The following is a 17,790-nucleotide window of genomic DNA, read 5'->3' as shown; positions in this document are numbered from 1 at the left end:
TCTCTATAGAATATCACTCCCTCTATAAACTTTTAAGTTTTACATCCCTTTACATTAAATTTGTTATGTCCACTTAGTTCTACCCATTTATTTTCTTTAAATTCATTTACTTTGTTTTGCAGGTTTTTCTCCTTTCTTTTATTAGAATCCTAAATCCCATCTGTTCATGATCACTCTCTCAGGGAGGCTGCCTTTCACCTTTATATGCTCAACCAAGGCCTCTTTGAATATAGACCTAGGAGGTAGGATGCCCTGTATTCTGATTTCTAGTCCTTGATTCTTATTCCATTTTGCCCCATATTCTGTCTTTCTAAGCTTGCATTGGTCAAATAAATATAATACTAAGAACTAGATAAGGGTAGATTTTATTTTCCCCCATTAGAGTTGAGAAAGATTTTAGAAAAATCTACTCAACACTGATCATTTTACATATTCAAGTTGACTCTTTTCATATAAAAACTGTTTCAAAATCAATGAAAATAATTGTAAGGTTTTTATGATGTCATATTAAATCAGTTGTAAAAGTCTTATCTAATCAAAATAAAATTAAAAAAAAATCACACACAAATAAAAGCAGAGGGCTTAGAATGCCTGCCTTGTGAAAAAAAAAAAAAACCATAGATGAGTGAGACTATTCTGCATCTCTCTCTCTCTCTCTCTCTCTCTCCCTCTGACTTATTTCACTAAACATGATAGATTCCATGTACATCCATGTATAGGAAAATTTCACGGCTTCATCTCTCCTGACGGCTGCATAATATTCTATTGGGTATATGTACTACAGTTTCTTTAGCCATTCGTCTGTTGAAGGGCATCTTGGTTGTTTCCAGAGCCTGGCTATTGTGAATAGTGCTGCAATAAATATAGGTGTTTTTGTATTGTAAAAAAAAAAAAAAAAAAGTCTTATCTAAACATACATGAATTACTTCAAGTATTATTTTAAACTCTATTAATTGTTAAATATACATATTTAAATGAAAATATATATATTAAATATCTAACACTATGAATTTAAATCAAACAAACAAAAGTAAATTAGAATAATAGTGTAGAAAGAGTTTTTCACCAGTAAATTAGGCCTGGTAAAATATGGACTGCTATAAAGTTGTAATGTCTAAGACTAGATTTTAATTTGCCTTGCAATGTCCAGTAGTTTCACAGTTTTTCATACCCTATTTCCCTTGGTTTCAAAAAAATACTTCATTATACTTGTTTTCCTATCCTGAAATAAAATTCAAAATAGATTTTACATATTATGAAGATCAACATTATTCCTTAACAATAATATAAAAAGATATAACTTTATAATATACTGACACTTTTCTCATTGATCACATTCAAATATTACTATTTGAATATTCAATATTCAAATATTACTGAAAGGCATATGTAATAAAAGAATGAATTTAAGATTATTAAGAACATGGAAAAAAGAACATGGAAAACAGTTAAAATATGAAACAGGAAAATAGGCATATAACAAAATAAAACCATCATTAAGATAAATATTAAAATAAAAGATGTATTTACAGGGCCAGAGAGATAGCATAGAGGTAAAGTGTTTGCCTTGCATGCAAGGAGGTCAGTGGTTTGAATCCCGGCATCCCATATGATCCCCCGAGCCTGCCAGGAGCGATTTCTAAGCATACAGCCAGGAGTAACTCTGAGGGCTGCCAGATGTGACCCAAAAACAAAAACAAAACATAAAACAAAAATAAAAAGATGTACTTACATATACATATTTTAAAAAATTAAAATTAAATGATAAATATTATACCAAATTAACTGGGGAAATGAGGAAGTCTCATGTCCTCACAAGTGAGATACCCCTGCTTTTATATATAATGTCAAAATAATTCCCTTTGTGACAATACCCAAAAGTAATAAACTGCACAAAATAAAGAAATATCATTAAATGTTAGGTTATACATTCATTCTATAGTACTTAATAAAAGTACTTGCAGGGGCTTGAAAATTAATACAGTAGACAGGGCTACTTGCCTTCCTTTCACCAACTGGTTTAGATCACTGGCATTTATGGTGTTCTGAATCCTGCTAGAAGTGATAACCAAGCACAGAGCTAAGGGTCAGACCTTGGCACAGTTAAGTGTGGCTCCAAAGTTCATACAAAGTGGTCTTGTAGATAATATGCCTTCATCAGTAATGAAAATTTATTGTGAATTCTAAAAAATGATATTTAAAAATTAGAGAAGTTCTGATAGATCTCTAGGAAGCAGTAAAAATGAAAGTCAACAGCACCTCTAGGTCAAATAGTTAATTTTAATAGCTTAAAACTATTCATGCAGATAGTTTTCATTGTATCACATATCACCTTAATAGGAGGACAATAATATAGAATAAATTTTGAATACATTTTACTAATTATTTTTGTGTGATTACTGTCATTTTCTGCAAATTCAATATTACATTTCAGCATTACTTAAAAAATAAAATCTTTCACTTACATATTTCTTTCCACATCACAACTACAAGTACAGACTGTTCCCTAAGATAAAATTTGATATTGGCAACTTAAATACTTTAAGAAATGTCATTCGAAGTGATAGAATTTTGTAAAATACTAAATAAATTTTGCTCAAATAAATTTTGGTCAAGTAAATTTTTTCCTTTAGCGGGAAGATGACATTCTAGAAATTTCAATGTGTATAACGGTATGTCTTACTCTTAAAATTTAAAAGTATGTTTTATTATTATTTTTGTAAAAAAAATGGACTCAAGGCTCCAGTCACTGTACAACAGTTTTTAAAATGTTCATTAGGGTATACAAAATAATTTTTCTTTTCTTTTTTTTTTTTTTTTTGGTTTTTGGGCCACACCCTGTGATGCTCAGGGGTTACTCCTGGCTATGCGCTCAGAAGTTGCTCCTGGCTTCTTGGGGGACCATATGGGACGCCGGGGGATCGAACCGTGGTCTGTCCTAGGCTAGCGCAGGCACCTTACCTCCAGCGCCACCGCCCGGCCCCACAAAATAATTTTTCAATATGAGTCAACAGTATTCTTCCATCAGTGTAAGCAGTCAAATGTCCCCATCACAACCCCTAAAGGTGAAGTTCTACTATGTGGAAACCACATACTTATCAGTATCAATGGTTCAGTGTCATTATTGACGCTGCTATTTGCCTAGAAACAAAATTATATTACTTTTGAAATTAACATTCATGATTTATCTTTTTATCTGAACAACTTTGTGGGGTGCTTTCTATTGTAATACAACTTATGTAGCAAGAAATCAAAAGAGAATTGAAAGATCGTCTTAGGAATTTTAAAATGAAAAGTAATTGTTCTTTTACTATTCCTATATACAATAAAATTACTATTGAGTAAAAACTATGGCTTTAGTATAAGGAATAAGACAACACCTAAAATGCCTAATATCCCAGAATACTTTTAGGTATTTTTATATTAGGATGTGGACTTGGAATGTAACCAAAGAATGCTACAAAAAGAAAAGAGAACACTATCTAGGATATGTTACAGTCATAAATTAGTAATGTGTGGTAGAGGAGAACTTCTACAAAGAAAGATTTGAATAACAGGGTTTCTATCAGAGAGCTATTTATAGGTGAGATTAATTTGGTATCACTTTGGCTCTTATTTCTATCCTTGTCATATAAATCAAAAAGAATGAGAACCTTTATGCAAATGAGAACATACTAGGTGAAAAATGTCCAAAGAATTCATTGACATTTGTCACCTAGATGGACTTGGTCATCGTCATGAATAAAAGTCAGGGAGTTATTGAAAGTACTTCAAAGAACACTAGTTAATTTGATTAAGTTCTCTGAAAAATACTTAAAAACTTTTATAATAACCAAATTTAAACATGCTTTTTATATATCAGGTAACCATAAAGATAAAATACAAAATATGTAAAACAAATTGTCATGTGTTTATACCTTATTTTGTACATAAAGTACATTCCAGTTCTTAAAAAGTGTTAGATTATTTCTGAACTGGATAATGATAGCATACAGTGAAATATGCTGTCGAGTTTATTTGAATGCAATTTTTAAGTTTTAAAAACACTCTATATCAGAAAACTAACTGATTTATAAGCAGTTGGAGTTGAGGATTTAAAAAATTCTTCCTGCTAATTTTAAGGGCTACATGACAGCACAAGTGACATTGCTCTATGTACAGGAAACCCTTTAGTTCATTTTCTGAAATTCTTAAAGAACAGACAATAAATTCATCTTAAAAGGAGATGAAGTCGCTTAATGTATGCCTCCTTTACACAGGGCTAGAAATATTGATCCCTTGCAAATTTTCTTGTAGGAAATAAATAAGAGTAGTGTCCAAGAACGATCAAAGTGCACTCATTTCCAAATATAAGGGAAATAAGTTATGGGAAATTAATTTTGAGCTTGTTTTAAAAGAAACAATTAATAATAGTAACAAGGTGCTACCAACCCCAGACAGTCCTACTACTTAGGTATGGTCAAACAGCCCTGGTAATTTTTCACTCAGAAATATTATCAGTGCTACTTTAAAATTAGAGAAGAAAAGACTTACCAAGTCCACACACCAAAATAAATGACACTTGTCCATCTCAGTCTTATATAAAAATCCTCTTTTTAGGGCTTACATCTTGTAGAAAATCTGTGGAATATCTCGTATACATTATAAATACATGTGACAAAGACACCTATGTTGTCAGTTTTCTCAAGCAGAGATAGTTAAATAGTAATTTCACTGACAGCCCACTCAGAAATGACATGATAAACATAATTTCACCCATAGGCAAGTCTTTTCTAGAATGATTCACTGAAAACTGATTACTTGTTAAATTGCCATTTACTCTCAGTATATACCTAATCTGATCCTTGGACATTTACAAGTCATACCATGCAGCAAACAATACCCCTAAATCCATGTTCAGATACCATCTCGCTACATTTACTCTCACACAAATCAGTTCCCATTGGTCATGGATTATTCGCAGCTTTTTAAGGACCATATCTTTCTTCGGTTTCTCCTGATACTGTTCTTACAATTGTTTTTCAATTTTTTAGGGCCTTTTAATCATATCAAATCAAGTCTTCTGGGATCCACGTCAGATTCAAATCTCAACAAATACAGCACCATTAACAAGATTCCACAACTCACTCTGAATTTTTCAGATGTCAAAAATGAAAAAAAGAATGCATCCCCTCCTTCTTCAGATAAAACCATTATTGCACCCAAGGTTAAAGATCGAACACACAATGTGACAGAGAAAGTGACCCAGGTAGGAAACGATTTTGTTGTGAATTTGAACTGTTTTCAAAATTTTAAGACTATTTTCTACACAAAACACGACATAATTTTTCTTGTGAATGGCTAGCAAAAGAGGTAAATAATTTAGTTTGGTTTTGTTTGCTTGTTTTATACTCCTATATATCTTGAGAGTTTACTTAATAAATAAACCTATTGAATGTGGTTTTATTTATTACAAGATTAGATAAACATTGGATATCATTGTCCTCCTTGTTTTAAAGATGATTAACCTGCCACTCATTACATTTATATGTCTTTTTTGCTTTGCTGTCAACTCTGATTTTTAAAGGATGTTTTTAAAAACATATTTAAAAATTACTGTATTTATTGAATCTTTACATGACTAATTAGGATTTACTCTTGACTGTGACCTTTTTTTAGCATTGACTCTGCTAAGTAGAGTTATATGTAAGTCAATTAATTTTTGAGAAAGAGCTGAGTGAGATGATAAAGAGCATAGTTAAACAATACACTTCACTGGGACAATATTTTATTGTTCTCAAATAGATGCTGCAATTTGAACTAAGGTAAAAGGGAAATGTCTAGTCAGAGTCCTTCCTTAAAGAATAGATAAAAATGATTTGTATTTATTATAGCAAATGTCAACCTATGCAGCAGCTAGCTTTTGCTTACAATGCACTTATATTATTCAGAATTCATTATTATAAATTTTTGTCAAGTTAACAGTTCCTTTAAAATTTATTGAGTAAATTTTCTTTGCAAATATTTTCATAAACTACCATAATATAAAGGTAACCTTTTCTGCATTGAACTTGCAAGATTTTTTATTTTAAATATTTCTATAACATACTCCCTACAAATAAAACTATGTATTAAGATCCATAAATAATCTGTTAAAAATTAACCAAAATAGCTATGTAAAATCTAAGCCAAGTGTAGTCATACCTGCACAATCTATATTTATTTGAGATGAGAAATTATACATTCCATACTCCAGTATTATTTTGGTACTTACAGAGTACTGAACCTTGGTCTTTGTTATTCTTTCTTTTAAATATCTTTATTTACATGATTTGATTACAAACATGATTGTAGTTGGGTATCAGTCATATAAAGAATGTCCCCCTTCACCAGTGCAACATTCCCATCACCAGTGCCCCAAATCTCCCACCTCCCTACCCTCCCCCTGCCCCACCTATATTTAAGACAGGCATTCTACTTCCCTCATTTATTCACATTGTTATGTTAGTTGTCAGTGTAGTTATTTTTCTAACTGCAATCACCACTCTTTGTGGTGAGCTTCATATAGTGAGCTGGACCTTCCAGTCATCATCTCTGTTGTCTCTGACAATTATTACAAAAATGTCTTTTATTTTTCTTAAAACTCATAGATGAGTGAGAATATTCTGTGTGTCTCTTTCTTTCTGACTTATTTCACTCAGCATAATAGAGTTCATGTGCATCCATGTATAGGAAAATTTCATAACTTCATCTCTCCTGACGGCTGCATAATATTCCATTGTTTATATGTACCACAGTTTCTTTAGTTTCGTTGTATAGACAACGATCATCATGTATATACATAGAAATTAAGAGATTTGTAGAAACTGGGGCTCATGTGATAGCCAGTGGTAGGGCATTTGCCTTGCACGCGGCTGACCCAGGACAGAACACAGTGCGATCCCCCAGCATCCCATATGGCCCCCTGAGCCAGGAGCAATTTCTGAGCACAGAGCCAGGAGTAACCCCTGAATGTCACCAGATGTGCCCCCCCCAAAAAACAACCAAACGAGAGAGAGAGAGAGACTGAACAGGACACTGATGGGAAGCTAGTTTCTTACTTTCAGGACAGCATCCCTCAATCTCGAGGGCTATGTGACATTCGTATGAGCCTCCAAAATTTCAAGGAAACCATGGGTAAAAAAATTACATAGATGGGGTATGAAACTAGTGGAGTAAAGATTAGAATAGGAGGGCCATGGAAAGTTAATAAGGCTGGAAGAGAGCTCTAGTAAGAAATGTTACAATAGGTGGGCACCTAGCAGTATTTTAGGAAGAAAGGGATAGAATTGTTGGCCATGTAGCAGAAAGTTAAAACGTAAAAATTCAAAGTAGGGATTTAAAAAAAAACATAAATGACAAATGTTGTTGAGGCACTTCAAAATATGTGTGTTCTGAAAAGGCAGAGAAACTAGGCTGAGAGGACTAATATATAGGTGAAAAAAGAGTTTGAACTTTCCCACTATAGAGCTTTTCTTGCGTTCATTTGCATATAAGTGTTCTCAGTAAAATGCAACTGATGTCATCTCATGTTATAGCTTTATATTTCTGGAGATTTTTTTTATCATTTTATAATATTTGAATAGTTGTTTTAACATTAAAAAATAATGGTGCAAGAGTGTTTGCTTTCCACATACTAACCTAGGATGGACCCTAGTTCAATCCCCCAACATCCCATAGGGTCCCCCAAGCCAGGAGTGATTTCTGAGCACATAGCCAGGAGTAATAACTGAGCGTCACGGGTTTGCCCCCCCCCCCCAAAAAAAAAAAAACAAAAAAAATGTTTTGAACTTAACACTCAGTTTGAAGTTCATAAAGACTTCCCATAGTTTTCTATAGCATCTATATTGCCCAAATTATGAGAACAAGAATCCTCTTCATAATTGCCTCGGTGATGATTTAAAGAATGATGTAAGAAAAATTTTCTTTAAGATATTGAAATATGTGCTCGCTTCGGCAGCACATATACTAAAATTGGAACGATACAGAGAAGATTAGCATGGCCCCTGCTTAAGGATGACACGCAAATTCGTGAAGCATTCCATATTTAAAAAAAAAAAAGATATTGAAATATAAGAGTTCAGTCAATATTATTCATGATCTTGTTTTATATAAGGATTTCCTCTTCCTTTTTATTCTACAATGTGAAAGATGCACTGATAGGATGGAGCTTTCAAAAAATGTAATGCTTGGGGCCGGAGAGATAGCACGGAGGTAAGGCATTTGCCTTGTATGCAGAAGGACGGTGGTTTAAATCCCGGCATCCTATATGGTCCCCTGAGACTGCCAGGAGTGACTTCTGAATGTAGAGCAGGAGTAACTCCTGAGCACTGCCGGGTGTGACCCAAAAACAAAAACAAAAAAACAGAATGCTTAAGTTATGGCCAATTTGTTATGGTTCTTAACAGAAATGATAAGAAATATCATAATTTACAAAAAAATATAAACGCATTCTCTATCTGTTCAGGATTTACTCTAACTTTCATTAACAAACCTTTCAATTGTCCACATATATGAAACAAGGTAGAGATTAAATACTGAAAAATTCCTCCTTCAGATAGAGACTCTGGAAATCATGTTGAGCACTTGAAAACAAGGTTATCTTGTATCTATTTTTTCATTTAGTGTGTATAAAGTTTTATTTCTTTTTTTAATATGGAATGCTTTGAAGACTCCTTTGAGTACAAAATGTCATGGAAAAAATGTATACAAAAATCATTGTTAGAGGACATAATTATATTACTGTGAGTTGGGCATTAGCCTGGCACATATGTGGATGTGGGTTCAATACCTAGCATCCCATGTGGTCCTTCAAATCAACTAAGAGTAATTGCTGAGTGCAGAACTAGGAGTAACTCTTGAACACCACAGGGTATTGCTCCAAACATAAATGAAAGTCATTTTTGTGCTTGCTTCGGCAGCACATATACTATTATTGGAACAATACAGAGAAGATTAGCATGGCTCCTGCACAAGGATGACATGCAAAAATCATTATTATACTTTGCTGACTCACTTTCTAGATATTATCCCTATTATTTGCTAATTAGTCCAAATTTATTTGGACTATTTCTTCAGAATTAGCATGGCTCTCTAGAATGTAAACTTTATATTCTTTATTACTTTCTGTCTTTCTGTTATTCATATATTTAAATTTGTTTATTCATTTAACAATAAGAAGTGCTAATATGATGGTACTACAAGAGGATATAAAAATAAAGGGAGATTGAACTTCCTTGACATTCACTATTTGTCAGATTATGAGTAAAATTGTTATGTAAATTGTCCTTTTATAATAAGAATACCTAGTAAATTTAATTATAACTCATACTAAGATTTTAAGAAATAATACAATATATAATAGGAACTAAATGAACCAGAGAAGAAATAATAGAAAAAGGAATTTGAAGCTAGTCCATGACTATAGTTTTGCTATTGATTTATTAAGACTATTGTACAAGATGGGACTGGAGTGGTGGGGTAAGCGGTAAGGCATGTTTGCTTTGCCATGTGCTAACCTAGGATGGACTGCGATTCAATCCCCCAGAGTCCCATATGGTCCTCTAAGCCAGGATTGATTTCTGAGCACATAACCAGGAGTAACCCCTGAGCATCACCAGGTATAGCCCGAAAAAGCAAAAAAAAAAAAAAAATTGTACAAGGAACCAGAAAAATAGTACAGTAATTATGCACTTGCCTTACATGTGGCTCTACCGAGTTCAGTAACAATCACCTTGAACCCTTTCAGGAGAGACCTGGGAGTATAAATTAAGAGTGAGCCGGAGCATAGCCTATATCCTTCTCAAAAGATCAAACAGAAAATTAATATTAGAGATAATAACTTAGGTCACAATAAAAATTGGAGAGTTTAAAGGACTATATAATCTTCAACTAGGAGTAGAATTTTAAAGCAAAAATTGAACCCTATTGAAATAGGATAAATTTAATAATAGCTAACATAGACTGGGTATTTTCTATATACAAGTCTCTTGTGCTAAGTCATTTAATGAAGTATCTATTTTAAACCATGTCACAATACGATGAGTTAGTACTATCATAATCATCTCCATTCTGGAAGAACTTTGACTCAAGAGATGAAACAGCTTGCCAAAGTCACAGAGCACATTATGGAAGTTGCCCTAAAGCAGAAATGTTCAGATTCCAAATGTGATTTTATTAATCTCTGAAGTATACCCTCTCTGTATTTCTTTTGATTCCCTATTTCTCCTCTAAACCTAGAAGTCACCATGGCAAATACTTGTAGCATTTGATTCTATAGCCAAATACAATGAATTAAAAATATTGTAGTAACTAAACAGAAAAGTGACTACAGAATAAAAAATGATGTTGTGCGTTTTCTTAAAACTCATTACACTCTTTTAAAGTTTTAAGAAAATCATAGTTAATGAAGAAACATTATTTCAGCATATTTTATACCCCTTTTTCTTTTTTTTTTTTTTTTTTTTTTTGGTTTTTCGGGCCACACCCGTTAGATGCTCAGGGGTTACTCCTGGCTACGCGCTCAGAAATTGCCCCTGGCTTGGGGGGACCATATGGGACACCGGGGAATCGAACTGTGGTCCTTTCCTTGGCTAGCGCTTGTAAGGCAGACACCTTACCTCTAGCGCCACCTCGCCGGCCCCTATACCCCTTTTTCTTATGCTAATTTTAGTTTAAGAATTTTATTTTGGTCACTGAAAATTGTACAGTGGGTAGAGGACTTGCCTTGCATGCAGATGAACCATTCTAACTTACCCAAGTCATCCCCTGTACCACCAGGAGTAATTCCAAGAAGTCTAGGAGGGATTAACCTCTAAGAACTGCCAGCTGTGGAGAAAAAAAAGTTTTCATTTTGGGGTGGCATGACATTCTGTTGGAAAAAAAATCTAAATTATATTTATGTTACAGACATGAGAAACTCAGGGATTATGTTTTTTGCTTTCCCCTAAACTTTGCTAATTATGATTAAATATGCTCATCCTCTCTTCATGTAATTCAGTAGCTCTCAATTTACACTTTTGAAAGAAATCTAAAACTGTTTATAATTCAGTATTTCTTTAGAATGGAGATTGATTTGTACTTGAGAGATAGAATTGATTTTATTAGCTACTATAAATGGATATAATTTTGTATAGCAATTAGACTGTAATAAAGCTATAAGTATATTTATCATCTTGATATATCCTGACATTTTTTTTGTATTGGACATATACACTCAAACCTTTTCTTTAGTGTTAGTAGTTAAGATATCTTTCTGTGTGCACCATTAAAAATCAACAAGGGAGGGCCTGAAGAGATAGCACAGCGGTGTTTGCCTTGCAAGCAGCAGATCCAGGACCTAAGGTGGTTGGTTCAAACCCGGGTGTCCCATATGGTCCCCCATGCCTGCCAGGAGCTATTTCTGAGCAAACAGCCAGGACTAACCCCTGAGCACCGCCAGGTGTGGCCCCAAAACAAAGCAAAACAAACAAAAAAAATTAACAAGGGAGCTGGAACAATAATACGATATGTAAGGCATTTACTTGACTTGCACACAGCTCACCTGGATATTGAGCCCACAAGAAGTAATCCCTCCCTCTGTGAGCAACCAGAGGTGAACCAAAAAAAGGAAGGAAGGAAGGAAGGAAGGAAGGAAGGAAGGAAGGAAGGAAGGAAGGAAGGGAGGGAGGGAGGGAGGGAGGGAGGGAGGGAGGGAGGGAGGGAGGGAGGGAGGGAGGGAGGGAGGGAGGGAGGGAGGGAGGGAGGGAAAGGAAGGAATGAAGGAAGGAAGGAAGGAAGGAAAGAAGGAAGGAAGGGAGGGAGGGAGGGAGGGAGGGAGGGAGGGAGGGAGGGATGAAGGGAGGAAGGGAGGGAAAGGAAGGAAGGAAGGGAGGAAGGGAGGAAAAGGAAAGAAGGAAGGAAGAAAGAAAGGAAGGAAGGAAGGAAGGAAGGAAGGAAGGAAGGAAGGAAGGAAGGAAGGAAGGAAGGAAGGAAGGAAGGAAGGAAGGAAGGAAGGAAGGAAGGAAGGGAGGGAGGGAGGGAGGGAGGGAGGAAGGAAGGAAGGAAGGAAGGAAGGAAGGGAAAAAAAGAAAGGAAAAAAAAGAAAAAATAACCTCTCTCCCCGAAATAAAAATGAATAAAAATCCTTCAGACACAGCTACTACCAGTTCAAATTCTGACATCTTCTAGTGTCTTATAATTCAAAATATCAGACATGTATTAAAAAATAGTAACTATATTTTGCAGGAAAAGAGCTTAGTCCCCAAGAATGTATTTAGTTTCAGATGTCAAATATGAGCTGTCATTCACCTGAGCTTCTTGCCAAGTTATGATAAGTTAACAAACTTTCTACTTGGGTTTGACTAATTTGCTTAGACTGGCTCAAAGGACCCAGGAAAATAGTTTATCTATATTTATTATAAAATTTTTATGCTGTCAGTGTTGTGAGACAGTGGTAGATTGCACATCTCATATTTTTGATGCTCTGGGTTAAATATTTGGTACTGAAAAACAAAAACAAAATTAGAAATTATATTTTAGGAATAGCCAGGTAGAAAAGATGAATGGGCCAAGAATTGGGGACAAGAACTTGCATACCTTCTGTTAGGGCTTTTCACTCCCAGTTCTTTTTTATGTCCATCAAATAAGAATTTTCTAAACCCATTCTATCATGTTTTTATAAAAACCAAATTACATAAACATTATTGATTAACTCTTTAATCACCAGTGACATATTCAACCTCCCAGCCCCTTTTCCCTAGAGGCAGTGGTATGGACTGAAAATCCCAGTGATTTAATAACAAGGCTCATCCTCTAGAATCTCCCAGTCTATACCCGTGCTCCAAATTTCTGGCAGGCTGGGGGACTATATGGAATGCCAGGAACAGAACCTGGCTCCATCCTGGGGCACCAGCTTGCAAGGCAAATGCCCTGCTGCTGTGTTATCCCTCTGGCCCCTGGAATCTCCCATTCCTTTTGTTAAAAAAATATAAAAAATATTTATTCAAGCACCATGATTACAAGCATGATTGTAGTTGGGTTTCAGTCATAAACAGAATACCTCCTTTTACCAGTGCAAAGTTCCCACCATCAATGCCCCCCCTACTCCCCCCCCTTTATTCAAAACAGGCATTCTACAACTCTCATTCTTTAATGTTGTTATGCTAGTTGTAGTGTAGTTATTTCCCTAACAGCATTCACAACTCTTTGTGGTAAACTTCAAATCCCATTCTTAAATCACCTTCAAGGAGCCTACAGGCTTTTAACAGTCATTTAATTTACATAATAAAAGACAACTGGCTTGCTTTCAAAGTTAGCAAATGCCTGGGTTTCAGAGCACTGAGCAAGAAAACAAATGGCAATTTTGTAATTATAATAATATAAATTAACTATTTTTAGCATGCTTATCATGACCATTTCACAATATAAAACTATTGTATTATTGGGGCCAGAGATATAGCAAAGCAGTAGGGCATTTGCCTTGCACGCAGCCAATCCAGGAGGGATAGTGGTTCAAATCCTGGCATCTCATATGGTTCCCATGCCTGCCAGGAGTGACTTCTGAGCACAGAGCCAGGAGTAACCCCTGAGCTCCGCCAGGTATGACCCAAAAAACAAACAAAAACAAAAACAAGAAAATGCATTATTGTATTGTACATTTGAAACTAATATGGTGTCAATTGAATCTTCTTCAAAAAAAACTTGGCAGGAATTAAAGATAAATGAAAAATAAACTAAAACTTAATTTACACTTCCCATTATATTTCACAATACAGCAGCTACAGGTTTAAAATTGTGCTTTAAAAATGTCTGTTTTCGACATTAATTTTTCTCGCCGCTTCATTCTGCACTCTTGAAATTACACTTAAAATTTATAATACTATGTGTTATGCTTCTAATATTCCTATCAGGGGACTGAGTGATAGCACAAGCGGTAAGGCGTCTGCCTTGCGTGCGCTAGCCTTGCGTGCGCTTGTTAGATACCCGGCGTCCCATATGGCCCCCAAGTAAGGAGAGATTTCTGAGCGCATAGCCAGAAGTAAGCCCTGAGTGACACCAGATGTCGCCCCCCAAAACAAACAAACAAACAAACAAAAATCAAATATTCCTATCAAATTTATTTCTTGCTAAAGCTGATAACAAAATATTACACAAACCTAAAAAAGAATGTGCAAGTTAGAACCAAAGAGGTAGTACATAAGGTAGGTTATTTGCCTTGCATGCAGCAGAGTAGGGTTTATCTCCAGCACCCATATAGTTCCCTGTGTCTGCCAGGAGTAATTTCTGAGCCCAGAGTCAGGAGTAACCCCTCAGGGTCACCTTGTATATGCCTCCAAAATTTTAAAAATATAAAAGCTATACAAATCCTCTTGAATGACAGAAATTAATATAATCACAAAAGTAATACGCATAATACCTACCCCTTCAGTAAAAATATTGAAAACCAGTATGTAAAATTAAAAGGGAAGAAGAAAAGAGAGAGAAAAAAATAACAAGAGAGCTAAGAGAAGAAAAATGTCATAGGTAAGTGGATAGAGGATTTGGGTAATGACAACATGGAAACTGGGGACATTGGTGGGGGAAATGTGCACCAGTGAAGGGTAGTTGGACATTGTATAACAAAAATCATAACTTGTGACTATAATTCTCATGATAATTCAATGAAAGTATGTATTTATAAAACATAAAAGAATAATTACAATTTTAATTTCAATTTGAAATGAATTGAAGGAGTCCAAATTGAATACTTCTAATTTGATATGTTTTAGTTATTGTTATATTATCTTACTATTATAGAAACATTAAATTGAATTAAGCAAAGCATAAATCTTTAATGTTTTGTCCAGTTTTCTGAACCTGGTCTATGACTGTACATGCAAAACATTTCCTGTAGAAGCAACAAGTAAGAATAAATCACATTCATAAGTATTTGGGCTCAGCATTTGAGGCTGCCTACCAAATGCAAGTTGAAGTATTACATAAAATGGTGATGAAATACATATAAGTTAAAGGAACTTACCTTGTTTTTAAAGGACTTTGAATACAAAGATATGATAGTTGAAATTCTGATTTAGATTGACCTTTTTTTGATTATAAGATATAATCTAACTACTAAAAATAAAAAAATATTATAAGCATATAAGTAGAAATTAACTACAGAAAGTTGCAATATGGTACATAAACATTAAATATAAAATGATACTTGCTATTTCAAAAGGGAAATAAGAAATTATAGAGCAAAATATTAGTCCATTTTACTAAATACTATATGCATATCAAAATTGATCTTTACTTGCTGACACAAATTCTAAATAAAGTTTAATTTTAGCTTTAAATTCCTTAATAAGATGAAAGCTATACTACTTAATTCTCTAAGTTATTAAAGAGTAGCATTCCTGGAGTGATAGCAGAGTGAAGGGTGTTTTCCTTTCACATGGCCAACCTAGGATGGAACCGGTTTGATCTCCGGCATCCTATATGGTCTCTCGAGCCTGCCAAAAGTGATTTCTGAGAACAGAGCCAGGAGTAACCCCTGAGCACTGTCGAGTGTGGCCCAAAACCCAAAAATAAAAAAATAAATAATAGTACATAAACAAGAAAGTAGGTGGGGGCAGTATATTTTTTATGGTAAAAACAAGAATTAAACAAAGATTTTGTTTATTTGTTGTAGTTAGATGTATATATTCCTGAGCAGACAAGACATTTTCATACAGTGAAACAGTCCAAGGTCCTAGAATGTCAAGTGATGGTAAATTGTTCTGTGAATTAGGTAGCAAATTTGTTACTGAGTTCTCATTCTATTGCTCCTTAAGGGCCAACCAAAGAAGAGACACAATTTTAGAGAGAATTTTGTTGACAACATGGTAGCAAGTTAGAAGATGGCAGACTTGTCCTCGAGACAATCATCTTGTCTGTTCAATCACAAAACGGTTCAAAAAGAATAGAGGTACATAATTTTTAGGAAGATTGAGTTATAGTCTACTGGGTGCTAAGATGAACAATAATTTTACAAAAGGGCTGATCCCTAAGACACACTTCCTATGGGGCAGTAAATAATGATCTTTGATGAAGATCTAAGTCCATGTATGCTTGAAGAAAAGATAAAGGGGGTATTCTCAAAATTCTCAAATATCCTTAACCATACAGGAGGTTTTTGTTATTAGTACTGAATTTGAACCCTAATTTTGTTGTGCCAGCTTCAAATTCAAGCATATAATCATATCTAGAAGGCATTCAAAATAAGTAAATAAAATATTTATAAAAATACAATAAAACAAAATATCCACTGAGATCATAGAACTGGTAAAGTTGAAGGTGATATATTTTTCCTCACTAGTTCTATTTTTCTCTATTGTTCAAGTTACATTTATAATGAAAAGTTTGTAGATATCAATAAATGCTATAATAATCAATGGCTTGGGGCCGGGCAGTGGCGCTAAAGGTAAGGTGCCTGCCTTGCCTGCGCTAGCCTAGGACGGACCGCGGTTCGATCCCCCGGCGTCCCATATGGTTCCCCAAGCCAGGAGCGACTTCTGAGCGCATAGCCAGGAGTAACCCCTGAGCGTCAAATGGGTGTGGCCCAAAAACCCAAAAAAAAAAAATAATAATAATCAATGGCTTGAAATATCTCATTAAATGTCAGTTAATTGGCACTATGTTAAAATTTAAAGAAATCTCAGTTATAATGATCCCCAGTCTTTCTTTTCTTTTAAATCTTCCTGACCAAAGGAATCTTCTGAACCTCTCCATCCTATTCCCTCCCTCTCTCACAGTTTCATATTTGGAAATTGGCTAAATTCAATGGAATCAGAAAATTATAAAATTTTAATTATTAATTTTTATCCCATTTTAAACTCTAGTCTCAGTTAATAAGATTTAAAACAGTTGGAAAATATTATACAGTTCAGTCTTTTTTACTCTACTAATATAAAGTACCCTCTCAAAAAAAAACATTAGAGACCCAAATTTTATATTTCTTTAAATGTTACTCATACTGATTGTATCCTTTTCTGTATATTTTTAGTGAGCTACTTGATTTAGTTATCCATTTTTAGAATATCTTAATTATGTTTTCATTATTATAATATTCATATAAGATTCATATTGAATAAATGGGCTTACTTTTAGGGGTGATGTTCTAAGTTAAGGGGTAGCTACATCCATTTTTGTTTGTTATACAGATCTTTTGATAAATAATTTTCATTTCAAACAGTTCATCATATTTAATGCTCCAATGTCTTCTTCAGAATTTTTGTCTTAGAAGTGTTTCTTGCAAAAAAGGTTTTTTTTTCTCAAATATGTATATACATGATCATACCATAGCACACCACCTGTCACCTTCACTCACTCCCACTCTCACTTCCCACATAGAAACAGGGATTTGCCATCAGAACTCAACGTGGCAAAGTAGGATATTAAAAGTTGTAAGAAGTTTAAAAAAAAAAAAAAAAGAAACCATGGCATAACTACACAATGGAATACTACTCAGCTTTAAGAAAACAGCAATTGGTTGCTATAGGGACAAATTTATAGAATATCATTCAAAACAAAGTTGGTCAGAAAGAGAAAGACTAACACAGGCTGATCTCTCTCATGTGGAATATAAAGAAACAAAGTGGAGCTATAACAAATAAACAAATACAACAGAAACCAAGCAATGGTCCTTAGTGGGAAGTTTCCTACAGATAAAAAGGAAGGGGTTAAGATTGGTGCATGGGAGTCACTGAGACACTCTGGGGGAAGAGTAATACTGGATTGTGTTATGCAGAAACCCTATAACTAAACTAGCAACTA

At 34.4% G+C, this 17,790-nt stretch overlaps 1 protein-coding gene and 2 non-coding genes across 3 annotated transcripts in view; all 3 read left to right on the top strand.

Annotated features, from left to right (window-relative positions):
• The window catches only part of KCNH7 (potassium voltage-gated channel subfamily H member 7), a 480,494-nt gene that overhangs the window by 348,382 nt on the left and 114,322 nt on the right, over positions 1–17,790 (top strand). Inside the window, exon 6 of the mRNA XM_049773364.1 lies at positions 5,034–5,248. Within this exon, the coding sequence (XP_049629321.1) occupies positions 5,034–5,248 (215 nt within the window). The remainder of the gene's footprint in view (positions 1–5,033; positions 5,249–17,790) is intronic.
• LOC126010497 (U6 spliceosomal RNA) lies at positions 7,963–8,069 on the top strand. The gene has a single exon (XR_007496523.1). It is a non-coding gene; the product is annotated as a U6 spliceosomal RNA (small nuclear RNA).
• LOC126009737 (U6 spliceosomal RNA) lies at positions 8,924–9,025 on the top strand. The gene has a single exon (XR_007495952.1). It is a non-coding gene; the product is annotated as a U6 spliceosomal RNA (small nuclear RNA).

Source organism: Suncus etruscus, chromosome 5, assembly GCF_024139225.1.
Source record: "Suncus etruscus isolate mSunEtr1 chromosome 5, mSunEtr1.pri.cur, whole genome shotgun sequence".
Lineage (NCBI taxonomy): Eukaryota > Metazoa > Chordata > Mammalia > Eulipotyphla > Soricidae > Suncus > Suncus etruscus.
This window is presented reverse-complemented; position numbering and strand designations above follow the sequence as displayed.